The 26,555-nt window shown below is 46.6% G+C and overlaps 1 protein-coding gene across 2 annotated transcripts; it reads left to right on the top strand.

Moving 5' to 3' along the window:
* The first annotated feature begins 1,610 nt into the window (after positions 1 to 1,610).
* Pacc1 (proton activated chloride channel 1) lies at positions 1,611 to 26,230 on the top strand. 2 transcript variants are annotated; one of them, XM_020172844.2, is made up of 8 exons: positions 1,614 to 1,803; positions 4,914 to 5,010; positions 12,810 to 13,019; positions 14,296 to 14,447; positions 18,562 to 18,704; positions 20,102 to 20,246; positions 22,678 to 22,785; positions 24,380 to 26,230. In XM_020172844.2, exons 1-8 carry the CDS (start codon positions 1,768 to 1,770, stop codon positions 24,539 to 24,541), a joined length of 1,053 nt encoding a protein of 350 aa, XP_020028433.1. In that variant the 5' UTR covers positions 1,614 to 1,767; the 3' UTR covers positions 24,542 to 26,230. The 2 variants fall into 2 exon arrangements, with proteins under 2 accessions (XP_073904474.1, XP_020028433.1); XM_074048373.1 differs by lacking the exons at positions 20,102 to 20,246; positions 24,380 to 26,230 and having other exon boundaries at positions 1,611 to 1,803; positions 22,678 to 22,789.
* The last annotated feature ends 325 nt before the right edge of the window (positions 26,231 to 26,555 follow it).

Consider the following 26,555-nt stretch of genomic DNA (forward strand, 5'->3'; position numbering starts at 1 on the left):
TCTACCACAGGGCCAACACCCAATTCTCTACCACATTTAGGCTTGAGGCTTCTGATGTGGTTGAACAGGCATTTGGGTGTTCTCTGTGCCATCCTTTTGGCTCTCATATGGCCCCGTGAAGCAGGGCAGGGTTTAGCATTTGTGCCCAGGATGAGAAAAAGCCGCACATTTTAAGACCTGTGGGTGAAGGGCAGCTAGGACAAGAATGTAGGGCCCCTGACTCCAAGTTTCTGCCTTAGGAATAAAGGAAAGAACATGGTAGCAGTTAGCCATGAATGATGGGGATATGCCAAGGGAACCTAAAATGGACGATTCTTCAAGGTCTCTGAGAGAAAAACATTGTAGTTAAACTTTCCAACTCTTTTTATTTTTTTCCGCAAAGCTGAGGCTCAAACTCATGGCTTTACACATCTTAGGGAAGCACTTAACCACTGAGCTATCCCCTCAGCCCAACTTTTCCATCTCTCTCTCTCTCTTTTTTTTTTTTTTTTTTGTGGTACTGGGGTTTGAACTCAGGGCCTCATGTTTAGTAGGCAGGCGCTCTACCACTTGAGCCACTCCACCAGCCCTTTTTCTGTGTTGGGTATTTTTCATACAGGGTCTCAGAGAACTATTTGCTTGGGCTGGTCTAGAACCTAGATTCTCCTGATCTCTTCCTCCTGAGTAGCTAGGATTACAGGCATGAGCCACCAGTGCAGCACCTGGCTCAATTTTTCACTCTTAACAGCCTCTGTTATGAAAATCAAAATAGCCCACTAAGGTTATGGGATGTCAGAAGATGTTTGATATCAAACAGTTCCTAGAATAATAGATATTTAACTTAAAAAACAAAGCAAAGCAAAGCAAAACAAAACAAACAAAAACTCAGGCCTATAACCCACACCCTAGAGGTCAGGTGAGCCCAACAATAAATCTGTATACCTACCCTGTCTCATGATTTTACCTTGGTGGACTGGTTCCGGGGAGGAACTTACTGTCCCAAATTCCTCCCACTTCAATAAAAACTTGTGCTAGATTAAAAATAATTGTCCTCTTGTTCTTACTCTAGAGATGACCGACTTTCAATGTATTGAAAATGTATTCCTTTTCTACTAAACTATGCTATTACTTTCTCTACATGTCTGAGTCTTGCCTGAATTCTTCTCTTGTAGGTAGCTGTGCTGACTTCCCAGTAACATTCTGTATTCTATTTCTGGGTGAAATAATCTTCACTTGATCACCACTCTCCCCCATCCTTTCTGAAACAAGGTACCTCAGTTTCCTCATCTGTAAAATAGAAACCTTCTAGGGTTCCTTGCAGGATCACTTTGAAATATCCAAAGTCCTCTCCAGACATTTATTACGGTCGTAAACCGTAAACCACAGGGCCAAGCTTCCTTTTGTAATTATAGATTGGGCGCTCCTACTCGGATGGCCCGCCCTCCTTGTTCCACTGTGCATTCATTTTCTCCATCCTTCCTCCTTCAACTAAGAGAGGAAGTGAGAAACCACGAGGCATGTGCTAGGCCTGAGACGCATGGGCTCCTTGTTTCCATGGGGCCAGGGGCGTCCGGTCCGGAACTACATTTTCCAGCATTCCCTGCACTGCCCCGGCAGCGGCAGGCGCGGCGCATGCGCCGAGCGCAGCCCCGCCTGGTCTCCGGGAAGCGGCTCGGAACCGGTCTCGTTTAGCGGAGCCGGCAGGTTCCAGCGCTGTGGATGCGGCGCGCGCTCCTGGCGCCTCCCGGCAGTGGCGGGCTCAGGTGTGCCTGAGCTCGGGTCAGTGCCATGATCCGGCAGGAACTCTCCACATCCTACCAAGAGGTACGAGGGAGAAGGGGACTCAAGGAAAGTGTCCCGTGGGGCGGAGGAGCGGCGTCCCCGGGTCTGGACGGGTGGGCTGCGCGGCCGTGCGCGGATGAATGCGTCCGCTAATGTCCCTGGGTGCAGAGAGCTGCAGAAGGGCACGAAGGGAACCAGGGAGCCGAGCGGCGGCGCGGGCGCTCAGCCTCCTCCGGGGGCTGCGGGTCGATTGCAGGAAGGATGGAGCCGGGTCCCGGGAGCCGCGACCCATAACCCTCAGGTGAATTATTAAAGGCATCTCGGCGGGGTCAGAGGCGCGGGGCGGGCCGGAGCGTGTCCTTAGCAACAAGTGGGAGCTGCTGCGCCCTCCTCCCAGCGAGATCAGATGTGCGTTGGAAGTCAGCCCTTCTGCAAACCCAAGGCCTCGCCGCCCCCGCGGTGCTTAATGACAGAGATAATTACCTCTTGTTTTGGTGACCGCCTAATTTTGCAAAAGTGCTTTTACTGGCATTGCTGCTTCTCGCTTCTCTCGGCCTCTTCCTTCTAGTCTCACCTCCCTCCCACGACTTTAACGATCACTTTCCTGTTCTTTGTCTTTTCTCTGTCCTGCCTGCACGCTGAGACTCCTGCGTTTTCTTCAGAGAAGCTCGTCCTCCACTTCTGTTAGTGCAACTGGTCTCTTCCTCCTCCTCCTCTTCCTTCCAGGCCCCAGACCTTGGTTACTGTTGGTAATTCTTCTCCTCTGTTCCCCTCCACCTGCCACTTGCCATGGTCAGGCAGTTCCACCTCCTTTGTCCTGCTGTTTGCTTCCTTGGGTCCTCTCCGAACACCTAAGAGGGATACTATGTTTCCATCTTTCCCTTCAGTCCTAGGTTCTCCCGCTTTGCTTTGAGGCTAGGTCCTGACCCCAGATCGATGTCTTTTCTAGACTTGATGCTGCCCTGGTCTATCCAGAGCAGCCCAAACTTCTCAGCGAGCTTGTCTCACATTACTGCGGGCGCCCCCATCTCATCCATCTAGATTCTGGCCACACTGGAAGCTCACCCTTTAAAGATGAGTTGGGGGTGGGGGCGTGGCTCAAGTGGTAGAGTGATTGCCTAGCAAGTGTCCAAATCCCAGTAAGGGAGAAGGGGAGTTGGTATGTGGAAAGTGCTTAGCTCAGAATGTGACTGGGGTCTTGTGACCCCTCAGCAAATAACAGGATGGGGCAGCGCTGATTCTAGGGAGCTTTGGGGTCCTGGCTTAACAGGACCATGTATTATTTACACATAACCTAGCAGGGTTCATAAAATATTTATTAAATATTGCAGGGACAAGGCCACTGGGAGTCAGTTGCTCCTTGGGGACATCTACATGGCGGAAGGCACTGGAAGGACCCCTTCCCTTGCTTTCTTCAGAGGAAGACATCCTAGAGAATGTCCTGTGTGTTTTTGCCTGGATCATTCCTGCAGTGGACCCAGCTCTGAGTTAGGCGTCTTTATTGAGGGGAGAGTTTAGCTTAGGGGAATGGGGTATATTGAAAATTTGGCCAGGGTCAGGCAAGGAGGTGGGCTCTTTATGTCTGGGTAGTCAAGAAGGGGAGGAAGGTGTTGCCAGCTGGGTCAGGGTGAACCTGGACGAGGCTGAGATAAGACAACTGTGAGACTTCCCTGGACTAACATTCTCCTCTCCCTTTAGCCAGCAGGACCTTGGGGACCTTCTTTATGTTGCCCCCACCATGGGCCTGTATCTCATGATGCCTTCTCCAGCCTCCTGACCATTTCCTACTTGTTTTTCTTTTCTTTTGTGCTTGGAGGGGCCAAAGGGGGAGGGCTTTAAACTGGAGGTTTTGCCTGATTCTGAGGGGGCAAAAGGGAGGTGTAGGGAGGGAGATGGAAAAAAAAAATAGATTCATAGATTCACCCAGGGGGTAAATTTTTAATTGAAATGCCTTGAAACCTTAAGCGATGATATTATGAGCCCAAGTATGTGCTTGGTCTCCCTTCTAGTTCAGTGCTAGCTGGTCCTCCAAATTCTGATCTTGCCTGTCCCCTCCTTCCCAATCCTATGAAGACTGTTGTTTATCATCGTATTCTTTCTGTCCTACCAGGGGCTTAATTTTTCCCATATGAGAACACTGATGTAGTGAGGTTGCCTGATACCAGGCTGCTAATTAGCTCCTGTCACCTGAACTACTTACTTTGTTCTGCCATTTGCAGCTCAAGTGGGTGGACTTCAGCCAGAGTCCCAGCGACTGACACCAGCTTCACTGTTCCTTTTTCTCTCTCAGCAGACACTCAACCACATTTCCTCTTCCTCTGGGAAGTGGTTAAGACCATGGACTTTAAAACTAAACCAACTTGGACGTGACTCCCAGCTTTGTCTTTCACTAATTGTATGGCCATTTTTCGTTTCCCAAAACCATATGTTGAAGTCTTATCCCTAGTACTTCAGACTGTGACCTTGTTTGGAAATAGAGTCATTTCAGGTGTAGTAGGTTAAGACAAGGTCATTTTGAGTAGGATAGGCCCCTCATCAAGTATGACTAGTGTCCTTAAAGAAGTTGACCATGTTGGCCTGCAGGTGTGGCTCCAGTGGGAGAGTTCTTGCCTTGTAAGCATGAACTTTTAGTTCAAACCCCAGAACCACTAAAAAAAATTAAATAAACGAAGACGACCATGTGAAGAAGTCACAGACTCAGGGAGAATGCCAAGTGAAGATGGTGCTAGAGACTGGAAATAAAATGAACCTATAAGCCAAGGAATGCCAACAATTTCTGGCTGTCATCCACCAGAAGCTAGGAGAGAGGCATAGAATATACTCTTCCCCACAACTCTCAGAAGAACCAGCCTTGCTGACACTGTGATTTTGGTCTATCAAGTTTCCACAAATGTGAGAGAAGACAGTTCTCTTATTTTAAGCCTCTCAGTTTGTGTCTTTTTGTCATGGCAGTCCTGGGAAACCAACAGTCAGGAAATTTCTTGAGTTTTGGGGGTCTATTTTCTTCATCTACGTAATTGGTCTAATGCACCCTACATCACATGGTTTCTTGGTGACGATTAAGTGAGCAGCAGCTTCTGCTTTCTTATTTTAGTCTAGAAAAGCAAACCTGGTGCAGCCGACTTGTTCACCTGCTTTGTTTCTTCCTTTAGCTGAGTGAGGAGTTGGACCAGGTGATTGAGAATTCACAGCAGGCAGATGAACAAGACAAGGAGACAGTCAAAGCCCAAGGCCCAGGTGTTTTACCAGGTAAGTGGGTTCAATGCTAAGAGTGAGAGTGCTGGTCGGTCCAGGCACCTTGCCAGCTGTGGGAGTGGAAGAGCCCTGCTCCACTGAGCATTCCTGTTGTCCGGTCTCAAGTATTGCCCTCGTTCTAAAGCCATACATGTTTAACTAGCTGCAGGACCAAGGATATGTCTAGACCCTAGGCTGGGGCTTGCTGTTTTTGGTACCCCAATTTGAGGCAGTTCCTAAGGCCAGGTCATTGGATACAAGGGCAAATGCTTTGGATCCCTGTTCCTCCATTCCTCTTTTCCTGAGAAAATGCTAGCAGGTAAGCATCTAAACTAACCTGGTCAGTTCCCAGAGCCCTTTGGGAGAAGATCTTGTTGTGGGAAATGGCGAGGGAAACAAAGTCACTGAGACTACTTTGCAGGAAGCAGGAAGTTTATTACGCTAGCAGACTCAGGGGAGATAATTTCTCAAAGCCCCTGATCCCCAATCAGTGTCAGGAGATGAGTTATATACCCCCCAGGTGGCTTATGTAACCAGAGGGGTTTTGCAGTATATGGTTCACAGGTGGTCAGAAAGACAAGTCAGTTACAGAGAAACAAACTGGTTATAGAGTTTCCCCTCAACTCCCCTCCAGACTGTGGTCACAGTCACAGGAAACCTTGCAGAGCCTAGCTAGAGGTCTGTGACACTTTTGAGCTTGCAGAAAACTGCTTGTAGCCCCCAGAGTAGGGAATTCAAGGCAAATTCTAGACATAGTAAATCCCAGAAAAATAGCCACATTGGCTTCAGCAGTCTCATGGGCCTCAGCTCTCTGGTATCAGGCCTTTCCAGTACTGCTGCCCAGCTGGGAGAGCAGGGTTCTGTCAGTCAGCATCTTCCAGCGCCTCAGCCTGGTAGTTATGCCTTGTTGTTGTGTTTGACACCGTTGACTACTTCCTGGTGGACACACACTGCATCCTTAGCTTCCACCATGTACCACTTCTCAGGCCACTCCTTTTACACTCCTTTGCAGTAGCCCTCCAGCTCTAGGGTATTAAATGTTTGTTATAGGCCCCTTTCTCTCTCTAGTGTTTGATCTCACCTAGGCCTCTTCCTCTGCTTCAGTCACTGCTTATACGTGACTCTCATGTTTACATTTCTAGCCCAGAGATTACCCATGAACTCCAGACTTACTCAGCTGCCTAAGTGAAAGCTCTTCATTCCTCCCTACCATAGGCCCCTTTTGTTGTTTTGGTCCTCTGCCTGGAATGTTCTTCCCTTCTTCACCTAGTTAATGTCTAATAATTCTTCAGGCTCTTAGCTGACCGTTTTTTCTAGAAAGCCTTCTCTAACTTCCACCCTCCAACACTGTTTCTGTAGTCTTTGCACCTTTCCTTTGCAACTTTTGGGATGGTGTTTTTGTTTGTCTCACTGACCACTGTCTGTTTCCTTTGCTACAGGGAAGCCCCATGAGGGGAACAGCAGTCTGTTTTGTTCACCACCCTAGCCCCCCGCCATTCTGTTGGCTTGGAGCTGGGGGAGTGGCTAAAATGGTAGAGTACCTGCTTACCGATTTCGAGGCCCTGAGTTCAACCCTCAGTACTGAAAAAAAAAAAAGGATTTGCTAAGTGAGTGAGTGAGTGGTGTTGGGGTTTGGACTCAAGCCTGACTTCAGCTTCTTGGGTGGACTGGAGGAGGTAGGATTCTGTTTGCTTTGATTCTTGTGTTTGGAGGAGAAAATGGGACACAAAATTCTGGTATTCTGCCTGTTAAGTCAGAGAAGACTATGGGAGAGGAATGGAGGATGGAAAGGCAGCTAATGTTTCCTGATCTCTTTTACTAAGCCCTGGCTCTGTCATATCTATTGCCACATTTAATTCATGTAATTCTGTGTGAGGTAGTTATCCTCACTAAATAAGTAGAGGCCTCAAACTCAGGGATCAGTAAGACAATCATGTGACTGGTAAACAGACTGAAACAAGTTCTGTCTGCCCCCAAATTCTTTACTTTACCTTTTTTTTTTTTTTTTTTTTTGTAGTTCTGGAGTTTGAACTCAGGGCCTACACCTTGAGCTACTCTGCCAGCCCTTTTTTGTGATGGGTTTTTTGAGATAGGGTCTTGCAAACTGTTTGCCCAGGCTGACTTTGAACCACGATCCTCCTGATCTCTGTCTTCTGAGTAGCTGGGATTATAGGTGTGAGCCCAGATGAAGTTTTTTTTTAATTGACACATAATAATTGTACATATTTATGGGTACATTGTGATATTTTAATCCATGTATATATTGTATAATGATGAAATCATGATATTAGCATATTACCTCATGCATTTATCATTTCTTTGTAGTGAGAGCAATAAAAAATTTCTCTTCTAGGGCTGGCTCAAGTGGTAGAGCACCTGCCTACCAAGCATGAGGCTCTGAGTTCAAACCCCAGTACTACAAAAAAAAATTTAGCTATTTTGAAATACACAATCTATTCCTGTTAACTTATAATCACCCTGCTGTGCAGTAAAACACCAGAACTATCTTGTATTCCTCCTATCTAGTTGTATCTTTGTGTCTATTGATCAACCTGCCCCATATTCCCCTCCATCTCTGTTAATCACCTATTCTCTTTTTGCAAGGTCAGCTTTTTCTTTTTCTTTTCTTTGTTTTTTGGCAGTATTGGGATTGGAACTCAAGGCCTCATGCTTGCTGGGCTGACGCTCTACCACTTGAGCCATGCCTCCAGCCCTATTTTGAATTTCTTAAGGAACTGCCACACTTTTCCATTATAGCTGTACTAATATTCCCACAACAATGTATGTGAGAGGTTCCCTTTTCCACAGCCTTGCCAGGATTTGCAATTTATTGTCTTTTTTGCTAATAGCCATTCTCGCTGGGGACAGATTTTCTCACTGTGGTTTTGAGTTCTGTTTTCCCGATGATAAGTGACATTGAATATCTTTTCATATACCTGCTGTCCATTTGTCATCTTTTAAAAAATGTCCAGATCTTCTGCCCATCTTTAAAAATCAGATTATTTGTTGTTTTGCTATTGATATGTTTGAGTTTCTCGTATATTCTTGATATTAACCCCTGTCAGATGTATAGTTTGCAAATATTTTTCTCCCCTTTTGTAGATTGTTTCTCCATTCTGCAGATAGTTCCTTTGATGTGTTGAAACTTTTATGGTTGATAAAATCCCATTTGTCTTTTTGTGCTTTGGTTGCCTATTACATTTTTGAAGTCTTATTTTAAAAATCTGGCTGGGTGTGGTGGTACACACCTCAGGAGGTAGAGACAGGAAGATCCTTTCTCAAGTAACAACAAAAAATACTTGGCCTGGACCAATTTTAATTTTTTGAGTTCCTTGTAAATTTTGGATATTAACCCTCTGTCAGACAGATAGTTGGCTTATGTTTTCTCCAGTTGTGTGGGTTGTCTCTTCAGTCTGTTGATTGTGCCTGTTGTGTGCAGATTTTCTAATTAATTAATAATCAAGGGAGGATCTCACTTTTTAGCCCAGGTTGTACTTGAATTTTTGATCCTCCTGCCTCCCAGTGCTGGGATTACAGAGCTGCATCACCAAATTCCAAGCCACTGGGCAGTGAGAAACTTTCTAGTTTAATGAAAATCATTACTTGTACCCATGTCTTGAAGTATTTTCTGTATGTTTTCTTCTAGTAGATTCACAATTTCGGGTCTTATGTTTAGATCTTTGACTCATTTTTAAGTTGGCTTTTGTAACTGGTGAGAGATTAGGGGTCCAGTTTCAGTTTTCCTAGCACCATTTATTGAAGAGGCTGTCCTTTCTCCAGTGTGTGTTTGGCACCTTTGAGAACCATTTGCATGGGTTTATTTCTGGGGTCTGTCCTGTTGGTCTGTGTGTCTTTTTATGCTAATACTATGCTGTTTTGTTTACTGTGGTTCTGTCAGATATCTTGAAATCAGGTGTTGTGATGCCTCTAGCCTTATTCATTTTGCTCAAGATTTCTTTGGACATTCTGGGTTTTGGGCTTTTTTATGAATTTTAGGAATTTTTTTCTAGTTCTATGAAAAATGTCATGGTATTTTGAAGGGGACTTCATTGAATCTGTAGATTACTTTAGGTACTTACGGACATCTGAACAGTATGCTTCTAGTCCATGAATGTTATTTCCATCTTTTTGCATCTTCAATATTTTCATCAGTGTTTTGTAATTTTCATTATAGAGCCTTTTTACTTCTTTGATCAAATTTATTTCAAGGCATTTCATTTTATTTTATGTAGCTATTGTGAATGAAATTACTTTCATGGTTTCTTAGCACATTCATTATTGGTTTATAGAAAAAGCTGCTTTTCCATGTCCCCAGTCTTTTTTTTTTTTTTTGGCTGTGTGAACCTAGAGGTCAGGACAACAGCTAGTACCACAGAGTTACAGAGCATGAATGCATAGACGCATGCAGCAGCAAAAACCACTTGGCCCCTGCATTCAGTCTTGACACTGTCACATGCAGCTGGCTGCATCCTTTATCTCCTGATTGCTTGGTTCTCAAGGGTAGCATGCTTCATTTCCCTCTCTGTCATACACCTGTCCCCTACAATGCAGGCTTAAGTCATAGTCACTCTGCTGGCTAAGTTGGGTCTGTGAGGCACCATCCCCCAAGCTGGTGCACTGGGAATGTCTGTGGGATCCCACAGATGGAAACTTTCAGGGTCTCTGGCCCTAGAGCAGCCCAAGTTCAGTACTCACTTCTCAAGATGGCTTCTGGCTAGAGTACTGGTGGATAGCTGGGAGAGGATGTGAGCTCCTTTTCCAAAGCAAGGCTACCATGTAGCTCTCAGGTCACTTGTCTACGTGGGCTGCAGTTTTACTTTCTGGGTAAAAATTCCATACCACAATGTGGTAAAAGCTTCAGTCTATTCATTTGCTCTCTACCAAAGACTCCACAACTAGTTCTTATTCTTTTCAAAGGGAGAAATGACACCAGACATGTTAATTGAACAAGCATTTTTATAATATTAAAGATGTAATCAAATTGAGGAAAACACTTGGCTAACTAGTCATTACAACCAAATCTCCATGGAAACAACTGTGTATAACAGCCAGAATAGACAAAAATAAGCAAACCCAAGAAAAAATAGAGTCTTACAAAAATTAAACCTTTTGTGTATTAAAGGACACTATCAAGAAAATAAAGACAGCCTATGGAAAGAGAGAATATTTGCTATCATGTCTGATAAAGGATTCATTTAGGCTATATAACAAATTCTTACTATAGCTCAATAGTAAAAGATAAATAACCCAATTAAAAATGGACAAAGAATCTGAGTAGACATTTCTTTAAAGAGTGTGTACAGCAGGGTGCCGTCGCTCATCCCTGTAATCCTACTTGGGAGGTGAACATTGGGAGCATAGTGATTTGAGGCCAGTCTGGGTGAAAAGTTGGCAAGACCCCATCTCATCCAGTAAAAGAAGCTGGACTGGTGAGGTGCACATGTCATCCCAGCCATGCCACTACATGGAAAGCGGAAATAGGTCACAGTCCTGGCTGGCCCAGGCATAAAAGCAAGACCCTAGTAGAAAAATAACTAAAGCAAAAAGGATTGGAGGTGTGGCTCAAGTGGAAGAGAGCCTGCCTGGGAAGTGCTGGCCCTGAGTTCAAACTCCAGTACCTCTCCCCTGTAACACACACAAAAATAAAGCTGTGTGTGGTGGTGCACAACTTAAAGGCCCCATGACTAAAGGCTCCATGAAGCTTTCAGAAACCGAACTGCCCATCCCAGACTCCTTAGTGGCCTGACTTAGGTTCTGGGGCAGGTTCAGGCTCATGCAGCAGTTCTGGCAGAGGTCTGACAGAGTTCTGTCACATTTCCCGGCAATCCCTGCGCATTATTTTTGTCCTCCATGTCTTTGCATTTGTATAAGGGATGTGTGCTATAGAAACACATTCATTCAGCTTGTCACAAGAACGCCAGTGTTCAGTTTCTCCCTGCAGAGTGCATGGAGCATGTGTCAAGTAAGTATCTAGCACCTTTTTTTGGTAATGTTTAAACGCTATGGTGTCTACTTTCAGAATTGGGGTGCTACTTGCAGCAAGTGTGGTTAGTAAGTGAATAGTTTCACAGTTTTGATTTATGTCACGTGTCCACTTATGGGTCAAGAAAGGCCTGTAACGAAGCAAAACTTGGCTTCTGGAGTGAAACAGAGGAGTCCGGTGGTCACTGTTCCTGCGAGAATAATTTGCCCAAATACCTCTGCCAGACAAATTGAAGTGATTCAGTTGTCATAGTGACCTTCTGATTTCACCATAAATTGATGCTTTAAAATTTTTTCAACAATATGTTGAGATAAATTGATCTCTTTCCCTTCTGAAGGCACTGTAAAATAAGACATCAAGTCCTCTTTATCTGGCCTACAGCAGAGTGGACACCTGCTCACAAATGCCACTCACTGTTCATCTATTTTAAGTTGTTCAGCCTGGACATAATATATTGTTTGCCTTAAAAATGCCCCCTATTTCTGTACTTGTTAGAAATTTGCAATCTTTTAGTCAAATGTTCTTTTTTTAAATGGTAGTAGTGGGATTCAAACTCAGGGCCTTGTGCTTACTACAGGCTCTCTACCACTTGAGCTATACTGCTAGCCTTTTTACTTTACATATTTTACCAATAGGGTCTCACATTTGTACCCAGGCTGGTCTGGACCACGGTCCTCTTATTCATGCTTTTCCACTTAGCTGGGATGCCAGGCACACCCTACCACATTCAATTTTTTATTGGTTGATATGGGGTCTCTCAAACTTTTTGTCTGGGATGGCCTTGAACCATGATCCTCCTGATCTTCACCTCCCTCCTCTTCTTTCTTTCTTTCTTTTTTTTTTTTAACTTAATCCTTTTTCTATTATTGGCTATTTAGAATATTTCTATTTTTTCTATTAAAATGATACTCTTAATTGCTAGCATTTGGCACAAAGCTTGCCTCTCTTTTCTTATAAGGACGCCAGTCCCATTGGATTAGGGCCCCATCCTTATGAGCTCACTTAACTTAGCCCCTCAGAGGGCCTGTAACACATTCAGAGTTAGGGCTTCCACACAGGAATTTGGGAGGGTGGGCTCAGGGTGGTGTGTGAGCAGGGAGGAGAGGCAGAGCTGTGTTGTAGGAATGGCATCAGGACACGTTTTATGTCACCATGTTGGTGCAGAACGCCTACTGTCTTCTGGGCACAGCATGAAGCACTAGGGATTCCATTGTGAACAAGACTGGCCTGGTCTCTGTCCTCCTGGAGCTCATAGCCAAGGGTGATTAAAAGAAAACAAAACATACAGAGACTTTGCTGTGGGATGAAGTAGACATACAGGGTGCCTTGGGAGCATGGAAGAAGGGTACCCAAATAGAGTTCCCATCAGGGAAGGTTTCCTCAGGAAGATGCTTTTCTAAATGAAACCTGAAGCATAGGTTAGGAATCAGCTGTGGGAGAAAAGTGTTCCTGAGGAGACATAGGCTGGGAAACGTGAGCACCCAGGGTTTGGCAGGAACTGGAATAGGAAGTCATTAAATAGAGCCAGAACTGGGGGACTGGAGAGAGGGGGGAGGTGGGCTGGGACCAGCTCACTTGACAGGTTATAACTGCCTATCCCTATAGAGGGTAAACTCACAGATGTCACCCAGGGTCTCAGTGTCCTCTGCCTGGTGGGTAGGTATGTAGTAAATGTTTCCAAGTGCCCTTTTTAATGACTGGGCAGGGGGTGTGAAGTGGAAAGGCTGGGTGCAGGGCTGGCTTCACATCCTTGGTAAGGCAGATGAAGACCTGGAGGTGGCTGCTCCCTGCCCCTGAGCTGTGGGTCACACTGGTGTTTTGTTGTTGTCAGGTTTGGACAGTGAGTCTGCCTCCAGCAGTATCCGCTTCAGCAAGGCTTGCCTGAAGAACGTCTTCTCTGTCCTTCTCATCTTCATCTACCTGCTGCTCATGGCTGTGGCCGTCTTCCTGGTCTACCAGACCATCACAGACTTCCGTGAAAAGCTTAAGCACCCTGTCATGTCTGTGTCTTACAAGGAGGTGGATCGCTATGATGCTCCAGGTAGAGCCCGCCAGGTCTGAGTCATTAGCTGGCACATCCTCCCTGAGCTGCCAGCATGGTGGTGGGCGCTGTGGGTGGGGTGGAGCAAGCCAAGTGGAGTTCAGATGGACTGCTGACAGACCCTGCAGAGTGTGTGCAGGAGAGAGGGGAAGAGCCCAGAGAGTTCCTCCAGCATCAGGGTAGCCAGGCGGGCTTGACAGAAAGAGGCATAGAGTCTGGCTTTGAAAAGCCTGGGGTGGGAAGTGAGTTTCTGGGAGGAGGAGGTGCAGGAGCCACGGGGAGTGGAGGGAGGCAAAGGGCTTCTCTAGAGAGGAGAGTAGGCTGCCTGCTGCCAGAGGCCAGGGATGGGGAAGTTGGAGTCAAGTTTGAGTTGAAAGGGGCAGGGAGAGGCACAGCCTTTGATAGGAGATAGGGGACCTGCCTGGGAGGGCTCCAGGCCACACTGTTTATCTTTCCTGCCTCATTGGGTGTCTAGCCCCTTGAGTGGAGCGTCATCTCCAGCACAGTTGACTATCCCCACCAGAACTGTGGAGCTGGCACCAGCATTCTGGAAGCCTGGAGTGAATAGAGAGGCCTGTGCTCTGTGGCTCAGGCCCTGCTCACCTTGTGTCTGCCGCCTGCTTGTGCATTTGCCCATAGGCTGCCCTCAAGCAACTCTCAAGTTGGGGTCCCTTCGCCTGGGGCTCCCTCACAATCCTGTCTCATGTTTATCCTCTTCTCTGTGTGTCTACTCGGTCTCTGTCACTTATGGTGTTTGGTCTCTTGTCCTCTGAACTCTGCCTGTTTGCTGCTGGTGCTGCTCTCAGTGCTTCTGCTACAGTTGGAACAGCTATAATTCCAGGTGGCTGGGCAGGAGAGGGCAGTACTCTTGGGATGGGACCCCCATGCTTAGAGTTCCCAGGTAGAGCAGACACAAGAGACAAAATGAGTGCTGGGGGATCCCATAGCTCAGAGCCCCTCAGTGGTTCTGCAGGTGGGTGATGGGCCTGGGGAGGCACGGCTGGGCTCAGAGCAACCATTGTCTCAGAGGGGCATAGCACTTCACCGTAGGCCCCGGAGGCTGTGTTCCAGGCCAGGCAGGGGAGTGCTGAGAGGTGGGCCCTCCACTGGAGCAGGGCTCTCTGAGGGCAGTGAATGTGCCCCCATCCCTTTCCTCCTCCCTTCTTGGCAGTGGGTCAGGGAGTCCATGACATGGATTAGCAGTAGGTGTGAGGTGATTTCAGGAGCGCAGCAGGGTCTGTGACTTCTGACATTTGCTTTTCCATTTGCGTCCCAGGTATTGCTCTTTATCCTGGTCAGGCCCAACTGCTCAGCTGTAAGCACCATTACGAGGTCATTCCCCCTCTGATGCACCCTGGCCAGCCTGGTGATATGAACTGCACCACGCAGAGGATCAATTACACCCACCCCTTCTCCAATCAGACCATGGTAATGCTGCCTGCCTGAGCTGGGTCTGGGCTGCTCAGCTGGGTGCTGTGCTTGCCTCTCTTCCTGAGAGGCTTTCTCACACTGTTGGTGTGGCCCTCAGTCCTGGGCATACATGTGGCCGGCTCACTTACATTCAGGGAGGACAATAAGGTCTTTGTCCTTCCCTGAATGACCTTCAGGGCTTGCTGACAATGGGATGAGCCCCCCTCCTTGGTGGAAGGTGGAAGGACTGGAGTCCGGTGGTGTGGTGTAGTGAAGTGAGTCCCCTGTTTGATGGCTTGACAGAGTTGCCAGGACTGTTTGAAAATACTGATTCCCAGGGTCCATGTGAGTTCAGCTGAATCACCATTCCTGAGGATGGACTCTCGGAATCCATATTTTGAATAAATTTGCCAGTTAGAGAAGGAGATGGGTTCCGGGGTGAGGACCACTGGCCGTGCGGTCACACAGCACAGCTTGGTAGGGAATGACGAGAGCTGTCAGAGATCCGGGTGAGCGTTACCTTCTCTGTGGACAGGGAAGGGATTACATGTATTTACATCTTTGCTCTTTCTTCCCATATCCTTCAGGGAGGGATAAAGGGGCAGTGTGAGAGTGTCCCCATCAGGGGGAAGGAAAGATGTTCTGGATAGGGGACCTGTCCATCAAGATGGCCAGGGAGGAGTGTCCTGGTGATCTGTGCCTCTGGACATGATTGCAGTGGGGAGTGTTTCTGAGGGCCAGGGACCCCTGGAAGAGGGTGAGAGGTGCAGCTGCAGACAGAAGCAGAGTCTGCTGAGGATGGCACAGGTGTTATGCTGCAGAGCCCATCCTGTTCCTTTGGGTGACAGAGCCACCAGTGAGGGCTTAAGATGAAAGAATTGCACAAAGACTTTTTTGTCACTCTAGTTATCCTGAAATCCTGCAGAATGATTCCTGCTTCTGCAAAAAAAAAAAAAAATAGGATAGGATAGACTAGAATATCAGTAGTAGCCTCCAAATTGAGAACGAGTACACTGGCAGAACAGACATTTTCAGGAACTGGTGTAAAATGTAAACAGTCCATTGGGTCTGATGTAGCAGACAACAGGTACAGGAGGACTGCTGATGAGGCACCAGCTGCCTTCCCTCGTGGGGAGCAGGCACGTGCAGAGAGCAGGGCTGCCATGGTGCGAGGCCTTGGCTGGGTCGGCCACAGCCCTTGCCCTGCCAGGATGCTGCTCTGTGTAAGAAACCCCAGAACTATTCTCTGCACAAGCTAAGAGAAGGGCCTCTGCTCGGGCACTGGAGATGAGCAGAGGTGAGGTTGGATCTCCATGATGCTCAAGGAGAGAGACTATAGGAAAGGAAGAGGAATAAGAACCAAGCGCTGGAGCTCCCTGTGGGAAGGGAGGATCAGGAAGTGCCCAGCAGTCTGCTCTGCAGCAGTGGTGAGTGCCCTGCTTTGGGGTGAAAGTGGCTCCTTGGTGAGACCTGATTGCTGCGCTAGGGGAGACGCTCGCATGTTCTGGCCTCATCAGTGGGGGATCTGCCTTGCTGGAATCCTTAGTGGCCACTTGGGAGTTTGCGTGCATGCGTGCGCGTGTGTGCGTGCGTGTGTGTGTGTGTGTGTGTGTGTGTGCTGGAGGTTGAACTCAGGGCCTCATATTCGCTAGGCAGGTGCTATAACAATTGAGTCTCTCTGCTGGCCTGTTGGTGGTCATCTGAGGCGAGCGTTAGGTAACTTGCCCTCCCTGGGGTCTGTATGGATTTTGTCACTCAGTTCCTGCCTGTATGGTTTGTGGACTGGCTTTGGGACTGAAATGGCTGCTTAGACGAGGCTGCCTTTGTGATGAGTGTTCTACAGAAATGTGGAGGCTTCTGACTGTCTGAGTCCACTCAAGACCCTGTGAAAGTGACCCCTGTTGAGGGTCTTGTGCTCACGCTGCATAAATCTTCAAATTCCCATTGATTTTCTGGTCTCTCTCATGATCTTAAGTTTCATGTGCTTTGCTCCAGCATAGTATAACCACTGCCTTTCCAGACTGCAGGACCCCCATCTGTTCCCTCACAGCCTGGTTTTCCCATCACCCAATGTGAAGCTGATGTATCATTTTAGGTTTTTGCTCCCAAAACATTTTTTTAGTTCCAGCTAACAAAGTATGTGCTTTTCAGAGTGTAGGCTAAGCCTCTGTGTAGAACAGACGTCCAGATTCAGTGACTTGGCAGCACAGTGGGAAGTAGTGCCCCATGCGATTGTCCAGAGACAGCTTCCATCTCGTCCCTGTGTCATGTGTCCTGTGTCTAGATGTAGTCCTTGTCAGCAGGGTCAGCATATGAGCAAATTGGCGGGGCGGGGGGCGGGGAAGAAGATCCCTTTTAAGAAAGTGATAAGGAAGTTTATCACATGGCTCCATGGAGGCCTGAAATGAAGCTCCAACAAGGCAGCTCGTTCTGCTGAAGTCTCAGATTGGGCAAGCAGTTCTCATATTAAAGGGAGAAGTGGTAGAGGACAGAGACTGGAGACGTTAGGCCTCTGCCACACTGAAAGGCTGAACATAAAGAGATGGGCAAAGACTGTCTTGGGAAAATGCAAGAATACCCAAAAGAAAGGGGCTGTGGCAATGTTTGTGTTGGTCCAAGTGGAATTCTAGGTGCTGCAGAGGTTAGAAAAGGAATGGCTGACGCTGGTGAGGGTTTTGGCTCTACTATGCTTCACTAATGTTTAACAGTCAGTGCTCTTTATGTACAAAACAAATGCCATGTATGTTTTTTTAAGCAAAACCTGTTAGAAATAAGAAAATACACTCGCCTTACAGTGTGATTTGATGCTTCTCAGAAACTCACAGATCTTCAGTAGTAAGAATGAGTTGAATGGCACATTTAATAGATTTAGAGTGTGGATGTGGCTGTATAAAACTTTGTACCTGCACAGTTGAAAGATCTGTAGGACATTTGTAAAAGTTGATGTAAAGATTTTTTTTTCTCAATTTAATACTTCAGTTGACTTTCATCACTGTTGTACATCCTGGTGGATTTTTTTCTGGAATGGAAATGCTAGTTTTGAGTTGTATCTAGAAGAGCATATGTACAAAAATGACCAAGGTGCTTCTGGAAGTGTGAGGAGGCAACCTGGAGGGGACCTGCCCAGGCTGGAGTCACTTTATCATGGAAGAGCAGAAAGCCATAAGGCAGCCCAGCAGCACGGTACTGCCATAGAGAGTGACAGCTGCACTGTGGGCTACGTTTGGGCCAGGAGCAGAGGTGTATAGTGGCCCTGTGCTTGAAATTGGCTCAGGACAAAGGAGAGCCAAAGGCGGAGCGTCAGAACCACATCTGTCCATTGTTTGGGGAGTAGGAGTTAGATCCCTGTTTCATACTGTATACAAAACTTCAAGTGAGGCATATGAAGTGTCTAAATGTAAAAAAAAATTAAAATGTGTGGTAGCTAAGAGGATCTCAGTTCAATGCTGATCTGGCAAAAGTTAGCAAGACCGTATCTTAAAAATGAGCCAGGCGTGATGTATACAGTAGTAATCCCAGCTACCTGGGAGGCAGAGGTAGGGTTTTGACTGAGGCTGGTCTGAGCAGAAGCATGAGACCCACCCTGTCTGACAAACTAAAAGCTAAGAGCGCGGAGGCTCGGCTCAAGTGATAGGCCATGAGTTCAATTCCCAGTGTGCTTATCCCCCTGCCGTGTGTGTGTGTGTGTGTGTGTGTGTTACAGATTTCATCTACTGTATTAAATTTAAAGGTTCCATATAACAAATGACATTAGAAACAAACTTAAAAGAAATGCTGCAGACTAGAAGGAAATATTTGTACATATAACAGATGAAATGAGCTTGCTTGCTGAATAATGGTGAGCTTCCATAGCTTGGCCAATCCGTGGAAAAGGGGACAGAGGATGTGTCATGCTCAGCCTGGCTTCGGGCACTGTGCCAAATGTCCCCAGGCTTGAGCAAGCATTGACTTGTCCGCATCCCTGGGCAGGAGGGTCTGGCAGTGGTCACTAGAGGCTGCTGGGTGCCCTCGTGTGAGCTCTGTAGTCCGTGCTTGCGCTGTTAGATGCTGGAGCTTCTGTGTGCCCAAGGTGAGGGGTTGAGAGACCATGCACCTCTCCAGGACTGAGACTCTGGCCTTTGTCTCCCTCTAGAAGTCTGCCCTGATTGTTCAGGGGCCCCGGGAAGTGAAGAAGCGGGAGCTGGTGTTCCTCCAGTTCCGCCTGAACCAGAGTAACGAGGACTTCAGTGCCATAGACTACCTGCTCTTCTCCTCTTTCCAGGAGTTCCTGCAAAGGTGGCCGTCCAGAGTTCTCAGTGGTCTTGCTGTCTGCTTTTTGCCTTTTGCCAGCCTTGTATAGCCCCAGGCTGGAGACGAGGGTGAGGGCTAGGGCCAGAGAGCAGTGCTTCAGGTGGCCCCTGGCCCAAGAAAGGAAGGACTGTGTGAGCTCAGCCTGTCCCTTAAACTCATCCCGAGTTAAGTAAAGCTGCTTTGGAGGAGCATGTGTACATGGCTCACTCTGTACAACTCTGTGTACATGGCGCTGTTCTGGAGAGATCCCTCGCTCTGGCCCATGACTAGGGTATTATAGAGCAAAGGAAACTGCCTTCCATGTGGGCACTCTTGACGGCAGCCCCTGCCTGGAGCCTTGGTTTCTCCATTCCCATGCACCAGACCCCCGTCTTGCTCTTTGGGAAGGCTCCGTGTGTGTTTACATAAATGTGTCATTTATGAGGGTGCAAGTCTCACCAGCTGCTCTGGGTCTTTGCTTGTAGTGATAAATGTCCCTGATTGTCAAAAAGTTCCTATCTGCTCCAGACACTGCTTTGGGAACACACTGTGGTACCATTTCTTGGGCTCAAAGTGCTTGTTAGAGTGGGAGGATCTTTGTACTCCTGCCAGGCCTTGCTGAGCCCGGGTCCCCACTCCCAGGAAGTGTGGAAGTGTGTGAGGGGGCAGCTGCAGTGACAAGGAGGCTGCTGCTTGCCGAACAGGAAGGGAGCACCTCCTCCACCCTGGAGCTCAGAGCCTCTGCCTTGAGTCTCCTGTCCTGCCTACAGCTAGTCTGGTGACCCTTCTCCTGGGAGACTTCAGAATGCCCAACCCCCTCTCCAAGCCCTCTGCTCCTTCCATGTCCTCAGCCCTGCACTGTGGCTTCTGCTCGCTCATGGATGCTTTGATTTTGCTGTGTCTGCACCACCCTAGACCAAATGGGTGGCGTCCCATCCGGCCAACTGAGAGCTTCCTCTGGAAACCCTGTTCCTCTCTCTGTGCTTTCCAGAGGAAGCTGAGAGTCCCGTGAGGGCTGCTCTGGCTCCACTCAAGCGCGTCCTCCAGGGAGCCAGGAGCACTGACTCCAGTGAGCTTCGGAAACCCAAGTGTCCTAGGCTGCGGAGCTGGCCAGCAGCTGGTGGAGGAGCCCTCACCTGGAGCTGCAGGGGTCCTGCTGCCGCCTCGAGGCTGGGGACAATCTCTTTGGAAGCCAGAGAAATGGGATGGGCCTTGCTTTTGATTTTTACTAACAAGTAGCCCTACTGAGGCACCGAATTCAGAGAAGAAGCAGGGAGTGGGCTGCATTCCCATCATGCCAATAGAGAAAGCAGCTTGTGGAAGGGTAGTGCGTGTCTGGCTACACTTGGCTTCTGCTATCAGGCTTGGATTAACTTAGACCTTTCTTCTCCCCGTCCTCCAAGCCCAGACAGGGCAGGCTTCATGCAGGCCTGTGAGAGTGCCTACTCCAGCTGGAAGTTCTCCGGGGGCTTCCGCACCTGGGTCAAGATGTCTCTGGTGAAGACCAAGGAGGAGGATGGGCGAGAGGCCATGGAGTTCCGACAAGAGGTAGGTGACTCAGGGTTTGCTTGGAACAGCTGTACTTTTCCTCATTTGTGTCTGGGTGGATGAAAGCTTTGCAGGGAAGTCTTTTGAGTGGTGTCCTAAGGGTGAGTAGACTTCTTCAGCAGGGGATGGGACCCAGGGGAGGGCTTCATATGCCAGGGCAGACAGTCTGAGCGTTCTCCTGGAGTCAGTGCACCAGCAGCCTTGCCTCCTCGGTGGCTGGTTCTCATAGAATGGCTGAGGAGAGGCAGTCACGCAGGCCATCTTGCAGAGGGAGGTAACTCACCCAGCTGTGCCTGACACCCACACCTGGCAGTGTTCTGTGGCCGACACAGGCAGCATAGCAAATGAGTATTTGCAAGGAAGACCAGATACAGTGGTGTCTACAGTCCTGTGTGTGATGATGATCCAGCGAGATGTGGAAGGAAAAGACTGGCTTTTTTTAAATGTTTACTTTTATCTCATCCTTTTGACATTTCTATTGTCGACTAATATATATATAGCATTAGAACCATAATGCATATTGCTTTATAAAGTTAGAAAGCTAAGTACATTGGGTGTATGCTCAGACATTGTTTACTAACAGGAAGTCTGATGAAAAAGCTTACTGTGTGCTGGCCTTGAGCCAGGAGGTAATGTATGGAGGGTCCTCTTGCTGTTACCCTGTGAGAGAGCCATGGGAAAGGTCTGGTGGTGGGGATAGAGGTGGGAGACTTGGTTTGTTTCCTCTGGGGGTGTTGGTTGTCACAAGCAGAAGGAATGCTCCATTCCTGCCTCTGGGGCTTCCACCTACATGTGACTGTGCCGTCCACCAAGTCCGCACTGAGAGGCACACTGTCATGAACGTAAGTGGCTGGGTGCTATGAGAGGAAACAGGGTTGCCCTCTCACCCCATTCCTCCTTGGAGGTCTTCATGTGGGCTGGAAAGGTCTGGATTAGAATGGAGGGGCCTACTCGAACCAACTGGGCTGTTTTTTGCCAGGAATCAAGCACTGATCCAGTTGGGGACTGTCTTAGGTTAGTCTTTAAATGGTTCCTAGGACTGTTTAAGCACAGGCTATTTTTCCTGCCTCAGGAGGTGACAACCACAGGCAATAGATTCTTAAAATATTCCTATTTGGTAAGCTATCTGCCAGTAGAATTTTTACTCTGCACTTGATTTCAAGTACTTTAAGTCCTCACCTGGCCCTAGAGAGAGGTATTTATTCACATTACAATTAGGGGCAGGCCCACCTGTCCTGCCTCTCCTGGTGGCTCCAACTGTGATCTCAAACCAAAGGGATGAAAACCTTAGCAAGCTAATAAATTGGAGAATTTTTTTATGCCTTTTATTATTGCCTAAATTGGCAGGATCACGAGCTCTTTTGAGTAAGACTCAGAAATGTCTTTATGTTGTGCTTTCACATAGACTATTTCATTTGATCCTTACCATATTGCAGTGTGGCACACATTTTGTCCTGTTTTCCAGGGGGCAGATCTGAAGTTGGGATTAGGTGGTAGACTTTCGCTTTAGGCTGGGCTGGCCTGCTGTCCGTTACACCACATGGCCTCTTTAGTAGTTGATGACTAGATCTTACCATGCATGCCTACTAGATGGTTACAGGGAATGAGTGGTGTGTGTATCTGGGGGCTGTGCTTTGTTTCTGTAAACTTGAAGGGTTGAAATACCCTTCAATAACTCTCAAATAACTCTCCTGATGAGAGTTGTGACTTAAACCTGTTCCTGGCTATTTGAGAGGCTGAGATTGAGAGGGTCACAGTTCAAGGCCAGGCTAGGCAAAAAGTTCTCAAGACCCCATCTCAACCAGTGTCTGGGCCTGGTGGTATACACCCTGTCATCCCCAGCTATGCAGGGGTGGTAGCTTGCTCACCTAGTAAGTGAGAGGTCCTGAGTTCAACACCCCCACACACACAAAGTGCCACCAAAAAAACAAAAGAGAGAAACATACAAGCTGTGATCCTAGCTACTCGGGGAAGCAGAGATCAGAAGGACAGAGGTTTGGAGCCAGCCCAGGCCAAAAGAACAAAACAAGCGAGACCCTATCTCAAAAATACCCCACACAAAAGAGGGCTGGCAGAGCCCCGATAACAGCGAAAAACAAACAAAAATACACAGCTCTTAAGATCATGTATTTTAAAAATTTGGAGAAATTGCTTTTTTGAGTATTGTTACCTGATGACAGATTTGGGTGACAGTCCTTAACACCTATTGTATAGCACAGATCCTATTTCTCCAAAGAATGATGGAAACCCATGGTAAAGCCTTGGCTCTTATACCAGTTTCAGGATTTTGTCTATGAGACTTTTGGCTTTCTCTCTCCAAAAGATAGCCTCAGGAGAGCCATGGTCTAAGATCCCCTCCCACTGTCTCCTCTCCCGGGGCCCAGGCAAAGGAGGGTCAGGGGTGGTAACCGTTTCTCTGCTCTGCTTCTAGACCAGTGTGGTTAACTACATTGACCAGAGGCCAGCTGCCGAGAAAAGCGCTCAGTTGTTCTTTGTGGTCTTTGAATGGAAAGATCCTTTCATCCAGAAAGTCCAAGATGTGAGTACTATTTAAGATTATGCGAGCAAATTCTCTGTTCTGACGTGTTTTGGCTCATCCTTGCAGGCTAAGTCTACCTGGCTGTCGTCCTCATCTTCTTTCAGAGCATGAGACAGCTTGTATTTTATATTTATGGCATTACATGTCATATGTAACTTATGTTTAATTGGTCTTAGTCGCTAGTATTATTTCTCTGATGATGCAAAGGTCATTTTGTTCATCATCATTTATCTGATATCTAGCAGGGTACTTAGCACAGAGTAACTGCTTTGTAGTAATATTGGCTAAATAGAAAGCATTCAGTTACTATATAGAGTACTACCATTAGTCATTCCTTTAAATTGTAGAATAAGTGCTTCTTTGTGGTAAATTGGAATTGAAAGTCACAGATAATTAAAGCATCACTAATGCCACATTCTCAGACTCACAATCTTAATCCTGGAAGGGGAGAAATTGGGCGGCTTTGCTAAAGAAACTATTGGCACGCCATTCACTAGTGCCAGTATCAGATGTTTGACATTTAAATCATCACAAAACGTCTTCCCATCATCAGTGGCTTTGGGGAAGAACTTTCACAGCTCTAGCATGTAAGCTTTGGCTCCCAGGGAGGGTTTCTGTGAGATGGATATGTTCCACTGTCACCCACCATGCTGTTAGTTACCAGCAGCAAGGCTAGGGCAAAGGGGCCCATGCAGAGGCTTTACTGAGAAGACTCTGGCTGGAGTGTTACTGCCTTATAGCTGTTTGTGTGAAATGCGTGCATTCAGCTTACTGTGTTCAGTATGAGGGGCTAAATAGAGCCCCTTCCTCAAGGCGTGCTTCACAGCAGTCATATAAGCAGTTGTATAGTCATTTTGCAAACGTTGAAGCTCATGTGGTCTCAGGTCACACTGCTAGACTGGGTTTACGAATGTCTTATTTTTACCATGCTTGGGAATTCAGAAATCCAACCTAAGACCTCTGCCTTAAACAGCTCAGCGAGGGAGCTTGTGGTGAGCCAGACATAAGTAACTGTCAAAAGGGTTTGTAGGATGAACAGCTTTGCTCAGATCCAGGAGGGTTTTGGCTGAATGACCAGGGAAAACGCTGAGTGTAAAGGGTTAGTAAGTCTAGACAGGAGGACAGTACCTCAGGCAGAGAAGCAAGGAGCAGAGGTCTGAGGGAGGAGTCCATAGGGTGAGTTTGGGAAGAGACAGTTGGAAACTAAGGTAACTGAGATGGGCAAGAAAATGAGGAACTAACTTTATGGACTGGGTGTAGTTTTAGGGAAATTTATCACAAAGCTGAGTCAACTTATTTTTGGATTAGGACACAAAATTAAAGCATAGTATTAAATATCTTATTTGTGCAGAGATTAAAATTTTTTTTTCCTTTCAGAATCAATTTATTACATGGAGGGGCTAGTATTTGTTCCTCAGACTAGCTGTGAACACTGAAATTATAATCTGAATGCAGTACTGTTGTGAAGGTTTCAGAATCCAGGTGTTTTTCTTGTAGCCCCATAATCTGGGCAGGAGTGTTATTTGACAACAGTGTAACTTAAGAATCAAGATTAAAGGAAATCAGTAACCCTGTATTTGTTTCTGTTTCACAGATAATCACTGCCAATCCTTGGAACACAATTGCTCTTCTGTGTGGGGCCTTCCTAGCATTATTTAAAGCAGCAGAGTTTGCCAAACTGAGTGTGAAGTGGATGATCAAAATTAGGAAGCGGTACCTTAAAAGAAGAGGCCAGGCTATAAACCACATAAACTGAAGTCACCTTGTTACTCATAAAACTGTCACATTAATGGAAGTTCTCCTCACATCCACGCTGATAACCGAGCCACCAGCAATCCTGTACTCACTTGAAGAAAGGGACCTTGCAGGGAGGAATAGCCTGTCAGACTGGAACTTCTAAACGACCCCAGAAAGAGGCTGTTTTGAGCCTAATGGAAAAGGTCCAACAGATAATCTGAAAATTATTTAAGTATTTAAATTATTAATGAACATTTTACAGACCTGTCCAGTGTTTTAGGAATAGGGTTTGTGGAAGATGCCTTTCTTCCTCTTTGGTTCACTGTATCTCATTAGGCTTCAGCTTGACAGTGAAGGCTCCACTTTTACCTTAGATTTTCCCTTGAGGTTTTTAAAGTGGACTATCAAGATGTGTGGGTCATGCTTTGGAACCTGTGCACTGTATATAAAGAAAGGCAAAACCATCGCCCAATACTGCCTAGGTGCTGGCAAGCTCTCTCATTTGTTAAATATTAAATGAGACTTAAACAGCTACTAGAAACAAGTGCTTGAATTTCTTATGGACTAACTAGCCATGACTTCATAGGATCTATTACACAGATTCTTTAGCTAGAACTTATGTTAATGTAGGTCTGAGTTTAGTGATTAACACTCAACAATAGCACAGATGTATATAGTAGGTTGCCTACACAGTGTTTTGATTTCATTAACAGGTAAATAAAAGTTGGGTTGATAGAAAAGGAATGAGTGTACCAGTATGAGTATCTGCTAAATTACTGGGCACCGAGACTGTCATGCTCTGACCTCCAAAAATGAAAGACAGAATCTGCACTCCCAACACAAACAGATCTGACTCCGGAGGTGTCACCACTGCCTCAGGAGGTGTGCTGAGATGATGCCAGAAGAGGGACACGCCACATCACATCTTGTGAATAAGCTGGTCAGTACTTCCCTGTGCCTACAGAACCACCTGTCTGACAAGGGGGGCATTCAGAATAACCTCAGAGCTGCTGGTCTATGCTCAGAAGTAATTCCTGTGCTCTTCTTTGCTGCAGGTAATAAATCTTTACCTGCTCTTTTAAAAGAAAACAAAACCAAAACTGTCAGTCCAGCCTTTGACAGAGATAAGTACCTATTAAAAACCTAGGTATTGGACTGGCGGAGTGGCTCAAGTGGTAGAGCACCTGCCTAGCAAGTGCTAGTTCAAAGCCCAGTATGGTCCAAAAACAAAAACAAAACAAAACAACAAAAACAGAATCGCTAAAAACCTAGGTATTTTTCACATTGACTGATCGAAGGTTTTAAGAGTTGTTTTCAGTTTCAAATTATTTACATGCTCGTTCCATCCGGACTGGGAATTTCCTAAATTCCCAGTCCGGCTTCATGATAATCCAAACAGAGCAACTCTGTAAGTAGGGCATTTTAACTCCTAACTTGACAGCGAGGAAATGTTTTGTGGTTGAATTATTAAAAGCGAACTTGTATAAGGAAGTATTCCCTGCTACCTTTTTGCTCCATGAGAATTCAAATTTCAAGTATAAAAGCTTACATCATCAGCATGGAAAAACAAGTGTGTGTTTATTTTTTAAAGTATGTCGGGGACAGGAGTGTTGCTCATTGGTAAGCATGTGCTCATCACACAGGAGGCCCTGGATTTGATCCCCACAGGCCTCTCCCCACCAAAAAAAATTAAACCTCTTCACAATGACTTTCCACTTTAATATTACTTACTACCTAATAAATTTGTTTCAGTGAACATATAAAACCATTTCCTGTTGAGAGACCTATTTAATGTGCTTTAGAGAGTAAGTAGATAGTGAGGAAGTGTGTGATTGTTGGCACTGGGGTTTTAAACTTAGGACCACATGCCTCAGGCAGGCATTCTTAATGCTTGAGCCACTCTGCCACCCCAAGTAAGCATTTTTGTCTATTCAAAGAGAAAAACAAACTTACAGAAAAAAAAAGTTTAACTGGCAGCTGCAACCTGTCAATCCAGTCTGGCTGCTCATTAGTAAATAAAAGTATCTTCAAAC

The sequence above is a fragment of the Castor canadensis genome, chromosome 11 (genome assembly GCF_047511655.1).
Source record: "Castor canadensis chromosome 11, mCasCan1.hap1v2, whole genome shotgun sequence".
NCBI lineage: Eukaryota > Metazoa > Chordata > Mammalia > Rodentia > Castoridae > Castor > Castor canadensis.